This window comes from Lepisosteus platostomus, chromosome 25 (assembly GCF_059453375.1).
Source record: "Lepisosteus platostomus isolate fLepPlt1 chromosome 25, fLepPlt1.hap1, whole genome shotgun sequence".
In the NCBI taxonomy this organism is placed as follows: Eukaryota; Metazoa; Chordata; class Actinopteri; order Semionotiformes; family Lepisosteidae; genus Lepisosteus; species Lepisosteus platostomus.
In genome coordinates, this window is record NC_142635.1 from 7,245,821 (window position 1) to 7,255,229 (window position 9,409).

Genomic DNA, 9,409 nt, shown 5'->3' on the forward strand with positions numbered 1-9,409 from the left:
TAGCAAATATAAGTAAAACATAAGTAAGTCCACTCTGAAATCCCCTTAAGGATATCCATGAAGTATTATCAAACCTCTATAAAATGTTGTCACCACCAACCCCAACAAAGAAATCATATTAGTATGATTAGTCCCATTATAAAGAATTCAAAACCAGTATCCAGTCATGTTCATGTACATGAGATAAAAAGAGAACAGGAGAAATTCACAAAGCTCTTTAATCTATAACCAAACTGGAGACAGATCTCAATGTCATCCATTGAAGTTTACAAAGAAACTATTAACACCCCGTCTAGACACAAAGAAACATGAAGAATCAGCCCTATTCCCCGTGACGTGATCCCTGTGCCTCTGCTTTTTTGAGACAGAACAGGTAGCCCAAGCGTAGATTTGGAGTTAACAGCCTTTATGAATCCCTCTCCCAAGCAGGTCACGTTTTAAAGTGTTTGACTGATCCCAGTCAGCAGGTTCTCACCTAGTCTTGGACACCTCAACCCCTCATTCTCTCCCACTCCTCGCCCTGCCCGCAGCTCTCGAGCTCACTTGCCGGCCGCGCCTCCCGGCTTCAGCTTGGACGAGCGGATCTTGAAGATGATGAATCCGACCAGGGACACACAGATCACGCCCAGGGCTCCGGTGGCGATGGCCACGCCGGCCAGGGAGCGGCTGGAGGCCAGCGAGGCCGTCTCTGCGAGAGAGGGGAAAGGGTTACGGGAGAGATTGCGGGAGGCGCTCCAGGCAGTGGAGAGGAGTCGGGGACTCGGCTCTCTCCACCAGCCGCTTCTCAGCGCGCCGTATCTCCTGGAGTGGTGAAGGAGTCACAGGTCTTCCTGGCTGTGCCCTGCGTTGTGATTACAGTGGTGTGATTAGAATGGGGAGGGAATGCGATGGAAGGTTAAATGTTACCCAGCGAAAAGCATCTGCATTGTGCACAACCCAGAAAACTGCTAGGTTTTGGGATAGCTTTCAGGGTGCTTGTGCTCCTATTGCCAGACACGCTGGCTTTTCTGAGCGTGGTGGTTGGTCTCTGCTGCTTCTCCTGTCTCCTGTCCTGGTCCTAGAGGGTTAGTGAGAATGTGAAGGGATGAATCCGTATTTAAAGTTCCAGCTTTAAATCCTGGGAATTTTGCTCCTGGGAGCTCTGTTTAAGCTCTGTACTTTTTGATTTTTATAGTTTTCCTGAGAGCGGACCACTGTAAGAAAGCACTCAACTTTTAAAAGCAAATTCTTTGGCTTTGGCAGTATTTAACAGCTGCTAATCGCTTTCTTGGTCTGAGCAGAATGCCTCCTTTTCATGCCATGCCTGTGGATTTTTTATAGGTGTGTGAATTAATCTTAAAATTAAATCTGACTTGAATCACCCATCTTATTGACAGCAGGAGAGCTGCATGTTTTTATCCTGTAAAAAAAGATGGGGGGTGGTTGTCACAGGGTCAGTGTTAGCAGTTTTAAAAGGTGAAGAACTTCTCAAATGTTTTGGATAGGAAAATGCTCTCAGGAATATTAACACAACCCCTTGACATGAGCAAGTCAGGGCTTTTTTCATACAGCATTTTTTAGGCAGCACAAGTAACAGAGACAAGCCTAGCTGTGCATCAGGCTCTGATGACAACAGTGGTGAACAGTCACACCTGTCCACCAGGACAGCAACAGTGACAATCAGCCTCTGTTGCATCTGCAGTGCTGTACATATAGCATCCATCCACCACTGAAGCTTAAGCAGTTCTCACCTACTGTACAGTAAGTGACACATGGCGCGTACGAGTGCAGCTCTGGCATGATTCTAGATGGACTCTGGACAGCCAGAGCATACTGTACTAGGCAACCGGAGGCAGACAAACAGAGTAAGCAGGTACAGTATATTAACTTATTAATTCCAGGAACGTTAAACAACATGGCCTGGCAACAACAGACCACTTAGACTTTTAACTTCAGCATTCGGCATATGCTCTCCCCCTATCATTTCAACAAATTCCTTACAGGATGTACAGCGTTTCATTATAACACTACACCATCGAGGAGGCCATTCTTAACAAAGTAGCTGAGCTGGAGTCCGCTGCAAACTAAACCACAGACCAAAGGAGAAGCAACAGTTCAGTAGTTTTATTCTTCCATGATCACAACCACTCAGATACAATGTGTGTGTTAATAACCAGGTGCTAAGATGTTTCTACAGTAACTGTAACACTCTTATCTTCTGTCTTTTCACATTGTTAAAGCACTTCAAGAAAACTCTGTTTAATTTTTTGTAAACCCTACAGCTTTAGTGTTTGCCTACCATTTCTGTCAATCGCCTGTCCACCATTCATTGGAAGAATTTGTTGAGATCTTTCCTCTGAAACACAAAAGTGCAATATTCTGATCCTAAAAAAAGAAACTAGCAATTTACTTCCCCATCTTTGTCCCCCCCCCAGTGTAGCTGCACGTGGAAATTATCTGGATGCGTTGTTGTTTATCTAGGTTGTTTGAAAACGAAGCCGAACCATAATAGGCAGTAAAGAGGTGAACTTTCTATCCACCAAGTGTGACTCACTGGCAAGGAGAAAACAGAAAAAAATAAATATCCGTACCTGCAAAAGATGATGCCTCAGGAATACCTATAGTGGGAGAAAGTAAAAGAAAAGCCAGTAAGATCTGTTCCTTTGGACTGCTATAGACAAGTTTCCATACACTACACTTCCATACACTTTCAGAAATACACATGAGCTTGGCAACTGCTTTAAAAATGACACATGAGCTTGGGCAAGTTTTGCAGTGGGTTTGTTTGCAGCCGGAGTATGGTCTGAGTTTTCCCTCTTCTCTTTTCTTTTCAGTGTGGAACACACCGATTACTTTTTTGCAATACCTGTGCAGCCTACGCGTGCTGACGCAGCTGCCCACCTGAACTAGTTCAGAATATGGCCTGTTGAATATCTCACAACTCCCACACCTCTGAAGCACCAGGGCACGGCAACAGCATGTCAAAGAAATCCTGACAGGAAAAAGTCCGGTCTCGTGGGGGTCCTAGAAGGTTGGTAAAATCTCCAGAGGTCCTCTATAACAAGCCCACACTGAAGGAGCAGTGTTATACTCCACCTCCCTAAGCTTCTCCACTACATCCCACAGCAAGAGCAGCGTAACCAAGGAGGTTATGTCCCCCAGACAGACCCACACGGGAGGAGCTCTGTACTCATGTGTAAATCAGAAATAAAAAAACACAAAATAAGGCTCCTCTCCTGGCACAGCTGCAGCAACACAGTGAAACTTCTTCTGCCCACGTACATTATACAGTACCTTCAATGATACTAAAAGTTCTGCATGTAAATGCAATAAGGAGGATAATTACTGCTTCTGCCTCTGTGACAGTAAAACGTCACAGAATGGACTTTATCATATACCTTCCTCATCGTACAGTGAAATCCTCTGAACCCGTTTGTGATGAAAAAACAATAATAATAATTTAGAAACTACAGCATCTCTTCTGAGAAAGGAAGGCAGCTCTCTTTGCGAGGCTTTCCCAGGTTTCCCAGGAGTGCTGGGAACGGGCGTCTCACCGGTGTCCACCCTGGTGATGATGGGCCCCGAGGTGACGGTGGCTGCCTCGCTCACGGCGGTGCCCGGGCTCGACGGCACCTCCCTCCTCCTGCGGGCGCTCCCTGTGCAGTTCTGCAGCGGGAGAGGGGGGCTCGTAAGCACGTAGGGCGGAAACGGCGCAGAGAAACGGCCGGTCTCACCCTGGGCCTGGCAGTACTCCGCCTAAAGCCACAGCATCTCTATCCTGAGGGCTGTGTTTGTACTAATGTTGGTCATAACCTATCACCATCAGTACTGCTATTATAGCTATCATTGAGAGAAAGAAGAACCACTCTAATTATTTCTCCAGAGTTAAAAGAAAGAAAAGATTAAATGAGATGAAAGATTCTTTATACATTAGGCCTTAGGCCCGTATTAAGTTGAAACTGACCCAATAAATAAAGGATCACTGTTGGCTTTTTAAAATTCTGATTCTTAGAAATATTGATTTAATCTGAATGAAATGCTGATGTTTCGTGTAGGAGTGTACAGAAAACACACAATAAAGTTGTTGTTGTTTTCCTTTATCAAAGTGAACGAGCTGCCGTGTGCGCTGAGCTTCGCCCGGGCTGGGGCGGGGGCTCGGGGAGACGAGGGCAGGCTTACCGGCCGGACGGTGACGCAGGCTGTCCTCTCGCAGAGCCGGGTGGCACAGTGCAGGTAGAAGGTGGAGACGGTCATGTTCTTGTGCTCCACGAAGCGGAAGGCCTCGAACGAGAACTGAGCGCTCTGCCGCTCCCCATTCGCACCCATCACCGTCTGCCCGTCGCGGGTACAGCTGCGGAGCCAGAGGGAATCCCAGGAAATCCCTGCGTTTACTGCACGCTCGGAATAACAGTGTTGTCCTTCGCGTGCTTTGGTCTAGAACTTAATCTTTTTTTCCTCCTTCTGACTTCTAGAGAAGTCATTTTCTTACACAGAAGAAACAAGACTTCATGTAGCCTACAGCTCTGATGGCAATAGATGCTGATACTGGTTGGCCAGGAAAAGGAAAGCTTTGCTCTTCTTATACCAAAGTACCAAAACTCCAGCACTGTGCTCTTTATGGTTTATTCTCTGTGAGAACAAACCCTTGTACTTGTCCAGTGGCTTGTACTCTTTAGATAAGATTCCAAAATATTTTCTTTTAGTTTCGATATTAAAATAGCAGGTGGACAATAGAAAGACAGATTTCTTACCCAACAAAAAGATCATAATAGGAGCTGTTGACTGGAAAGGGAGTAGTAGTGGCATAACATCGGTCCAGCAGCACATAAAACCTTAAGAATACAAGACATTCCAATCTTAGTGATGATGATCAGTTATATATGGGAACAGAAGTCAGCACTACTGCTTCACAGCACTGGGGCCCTGGGTTCGACACAGTGCTGTCTGCGTGGAGTTTGTATGTTCTCCCTGTGTTCACGAGGGTTTCCCAAAGACACACCTGTAGGTTAATTGACTTCACGGCGTGAGTGTGTGCGTGTCTGTGCTTGTGTGTGCCCTGCAAAGCTCTGGCTCAATGCCTTGAACTGGGGGGATGGATAAGTCACATAACCAAAAGTATTTTCTCCAAGCCATGCATGTGAGCAGTAGCCGTCTGTACAAGTGAAACCACCAGCTGGTACAGCGTCTGTCTGCATGTTTCCTGCATTACTATTTTCAAACTAAGGATGGATGTTACCAAATGGTGATCTTTCATTAAGTAGGGCCTAACCTGAGAAAGGAAAAAAGCATATCAAAAGTCGCTCCGGGTGTAAAAGGCAGACATGCCTAGGGATTCTGCTGCAGTGGCAGGTCTGTCACACAATGGCTGGTGAATTGACGGGTGATCACACATGCGCTGTGGGACCAGGAAGATGTGAACCCCGCTAGTTCTGGTCTGTACCTGTCAGTGAGGTTTGTGGCTTTGACTTCCACAAAGATCCTCTTCTTCAGCTGCAGGCCGAAAGATGGGATGACCAGCGGCACTTTGTAAAAACGATCCTGGAGGAACAGAGAAACGACAAAGGTCAAAACCTCAAAGCTTTGAAGAGTGTGAGAAGCAAAAGGAATCTGGGAATCTGTTTTAATTTTTTTAACAAAAAAAACGCTAAGCAATGATTTACATTGTAAACCTACACACACTCACATCTTAAACAAGTATATATGGTGTAGTTATCTTGACAGCTACAGCAGGAATTTATGATTTAAATGATGATTTAACATGAGATTTATAAATGGAAATTGAGAAGAAAGGCATAAATCAATCCTACTAAAAGGGACGATTAGGTGGCACTCTTCCCACTGGACCTGAATGTCCTAACTAATGTCCTGCATGTTGATGGGATCCTGTGCACTAGTAGGTGTCATCCTACAGATGATACCTTGATTAAACTGGCGTCCTGACTGCTTGATCATGGATGTTTCTGCAGAACTGTTCATAAGAGTCAGCCCCATCGTTCAAGACAGACTTGCATTGATATGTTTGTAGTAAATGACTGTGGCACAGTCCAAGGCTGACACTGTAGAGAAAAGAAGAGGAAATTCTGAACTCTTACCTCAAAGAGCTGCATGCTCAAAGTGCTGATGAAACTGCCATTGTTATCCTTGATAGCCAGGCTCACGCCAGTCCTGCACGGCAGCAGGAGAAGTGTTAGCAGACACTACTGGCTGAGAGGAGGCCAGAAGCAGTAAGGATGGGCTGATAAATTTGGACAGCGACTTGGCACTTACACACTCATCTCTGTGTTGTTGATGAGGTACTGCAGAGGGTACCGACAGGAGTACATGTAGGTCATCTCCTGGCGGTAGGTGATGGTGCCGGCACTGGGGTCCAGGGAGCTGATTATCCCAGAGATGTTGACAGCCTGAATGCTGGAATAGTCAGAGAAGAGCCCCGAGCCCACCTCCTGAGTGATCTGTGGCAGAGAGAATGAGGGGTGTCTGCGTTCAGCATCGCCACAGAATTTCAGGATTCAGGCGAGCTTGGGAAGCTACAGTAGGAGAGTGCCCCTTGAGTTCTCTCTCACTGGCGTTCCCAAGCTCATGGGCAGCTACATCCTGACGCTGGGTGGAAAGGGGGCAATAATCTTGTGAGGGACAGACGTAGCACGGCAAAAAAAACAACAGGGTTCTAGAAAAACAATACAACCCCTAAAATCACGACCCTGCCCTGTGAAGCAAAGTCCTTTCGCACTGAACTCCTGGAATGTGTGCTGTTTTAGAAAGATGACAAGGTTTTCATTAACATTCAGGCTTGAATGTTTTGAATGTTTTTATTATCAAATGACTGTGATGAGCTGGCGTCTTCGCCAGGGTGTGTTCCTGCCTCACAGCCTGAGGCTCTCGGTTGCGACTGATCAATCGATTGTTTAATTGATTAATTGATCGATTGTACTCTCACTTCAATGTGGCTTAGCAACACACGGAAGCAGGTACCTTCAGCTTGTTGTTGCAGGTGGAAATGGAGCTTTCGCTGATGGTGAAATTGAACTTCAAGGTTGGCGGGTCCACAGACCAGTCGGGAGTACCGTGACAGTCCAGGCTGCTGTGCTGTGAGTTGAGCGCCATCAGCGACTCGTTGTAGCCAGCAAAGTACACGGGGCACAGCAGGATGCACAGCTCCAGTCTCTGAGTGCCGCACATCACAGTGATGTCGGTGTTTCCTGTGAGACAGGGACACACGGTGAGAAGAAAGGCCGGGTTCTTAACAGGGATTAGGAAGGGTATGCCACAGGTCTCATAGATCCTCTAAGGGAGTCATTCATGTAATTTATAACACGTTTACCCAATGTAATAATTATTCAAGAAAAAAATATTATTTAATCAGAATTATGCTGTGATGACACTGCAAATAGTTACAAACCAGGCTAAAAAGTTCAAAGCTAAAAATAAATCAGAAATAATTTTATTTGGAATTCATTATACACTTATTATCAATCAGGAATTTTAACCTTGAATCAGAAGTAGCTGGACACCATGACTGTTGCTTCTGTATGTTGACTATCCATGAAATTCCAAGTTACATTGACAAATCCAAATTGATTTCTTGATTATTTTGTTTCAATACTGGAAACAAACAATCAATAGAGAAAAAAGGAAGAAACATTATGCTGTATTTAGGTTTCTGATCCAGGAGCACACTGAACCACACTTAAAGTTTCTTCCTGTGTTAAAGATTGAAAGTACTGTGGTGACTCTGGCAACGGAAATTTTATATTTGCTCATTACATCAGGTTTAGCATCTACACATCAGCAATCTCAAATGTAAATCATTAGAAACTGCTTTTGGATCGTGGAGAGTCAGAGCCTGAACAGGGCACAGGTGGGCCTACAGCCTTGATGGGACACCAGTCCACCTCAGGCCACATGCAGAAAAACACACATGGCACATGGCATGGCATCACATAAGGTGACGCCACTTAACCCGCATTGCATGGCTTTGGATTGTGGGAAGAAACTGGTGTAACTAGAGAAAACCCAGCATGGGCAGAATGTGCATACTGTACACCAAACGTAGTCCAAGTCCGGAATAAAAAGAATAAAAACTAGGACCCAAGAGCTTAAATACAATGCTACTCTGCTGCCCTATATAACCTCTACAGGAACAAGAAGAGGTTAACTCCACACTGATAAGTAAAAAGAAAAAAACAGAACCTTCCGCAGGTGTGTGGGAGAGGAGGGGAGCAGAAATACCGTACGGGGCACAGGGGTGGGGTGAGGAAGACAGATGATCCCTGGAGACTTATTAGGTTTCCAGAGTGGAATGTAAGACAGACCAGAATCAAAAATAGTCCCTCTGCCGACGGAGAGAAAGAAAGGCACTGACTTGGTGCTCTGAAGGTGGGGTGTGTGGTACAATCAATCACAGCTTCTCCACGGAGAAACAGGCCAAGTAGACACACCAGCGCCGGCAGCCACATCGTGTTCAAGCTGGACTGAAGGAGACTCTGATAAAAACATACAAGTGCACCATACTCTCATTAAAACACACTAACTCTCCTGGAACATTCCCTGTATAAATAATGAGTGGATATTAAGAATCAGTTCTTTTCTGCAGAACCTTTATGATCTCTTCCTGCTCTGATCTTCTGAATGCGCAGAGTGGAAACCCTCTAAAAGTGTCGCTACTTTAGAAGGACACAGATGAACAAACTGCTATACTGCTAACATAACATAACACAACATAACATAACATAACACAACATAACACAACATAACATAACATAACATAACAAACTTTCTGTTTTCTGGAGAAACATCCAATATAACTGATATACAAAATACTGTGTTTTCAAAAACATCCTGCCTAAAAGCCCACTGCTGTAGTTATACAGTTTATCAATGACTTACAATGTTATTATCAATATTTATAGTATGAGACAGTCAGAGACTGTTAGGAAATGTTCCTGCAAGAAGATTCTGATCCTGACTTGACCGCTGTGATTTCCCTTCGGTACTCAGACCGATGGCAGTTTCGGATTACCTTTGACAGATGGGAGGCGGCCGGACACAAGCAGGTGTAAATGAGACGCTTGCTGAATGGCTTCACGTCTCTCCCTTCACTCCCAGTCTGTTCTCCTCCTATTTATACCACCTTCCTTTGCGGTAATTGGCTAAGAAAGAGGACATGGCAAACACAAAAGGCAGATCAGGGAAAAGAGGCATAACCACAGCACAGCCAAAAATGCAACTCGAGCAGCATCGTGTGCTGTTGACAAACAGAAGTTACAGTACATCTCACTATCTGATAAATCCTACTCGTGTTTCTTGAAAGTAAAAAAAAATAGCTTAAAACCCCTTGATGCCTAATATGTTCATAATGACGTTTCTCTTGGTGAACAAGTGCACCAGTGCATTTCTTTTTTTTTTTTCAAATAAGCATCTGATTATTTGT

At 44.9% G+C, this 9,409-nt stretch overlaps 1 protein-coding gene across 2 annotated transcripts; it reads right to left on the reverse strand.

The window, feature by feature from the left end:
• Nucleotides 1-201: 201 nt before the first annotated feature.
• On the reverse strand, nt 202-9,115 carry LOC148641006 (zona pellucida-like domain-containing protein 1). Of its 2 annotated transcripts, XM_088619132.1 has the most exons (12): nt 8,999-9,115; nt 8,342-8,462; nt 6,952-7,178; nt 6,247-6,431; nt 6,072-6,144; nt 5,420-5,517; nt 4,731-4,811; nt 4,159-4,330; nt 3,534-3,645; nt 2,571-2,597; nt 2,279-2,335; nt 202-688 (listed from the first exon to the last, which is right to left on the reverse strand). In XM_088619132.1, the coding sequence occupies exons 2-12, from the start codon at nt 8,433-8,435 to the stop codon at nt 540-542; spliced, it is 1,275 nt and encodes a 424-aa protein (XP_088475258.1). In that variant the 5' UTR covers nt 8,436-8,462; nt 8,999-9,115; the 3' UTR covers nt 202-539. The 2 variants fall into 2 exon arrangements, with proteins under 2 accessions (XP_088475258.1, XP_088475259.1); XM_088619133.1 differs by lacking the exon at nt 2,279-2,335 and having other exon boundaries at nt 8,999-9,106.
• Nucleotides 9,116-9,409: the final 294 nt, after the last annotated feature.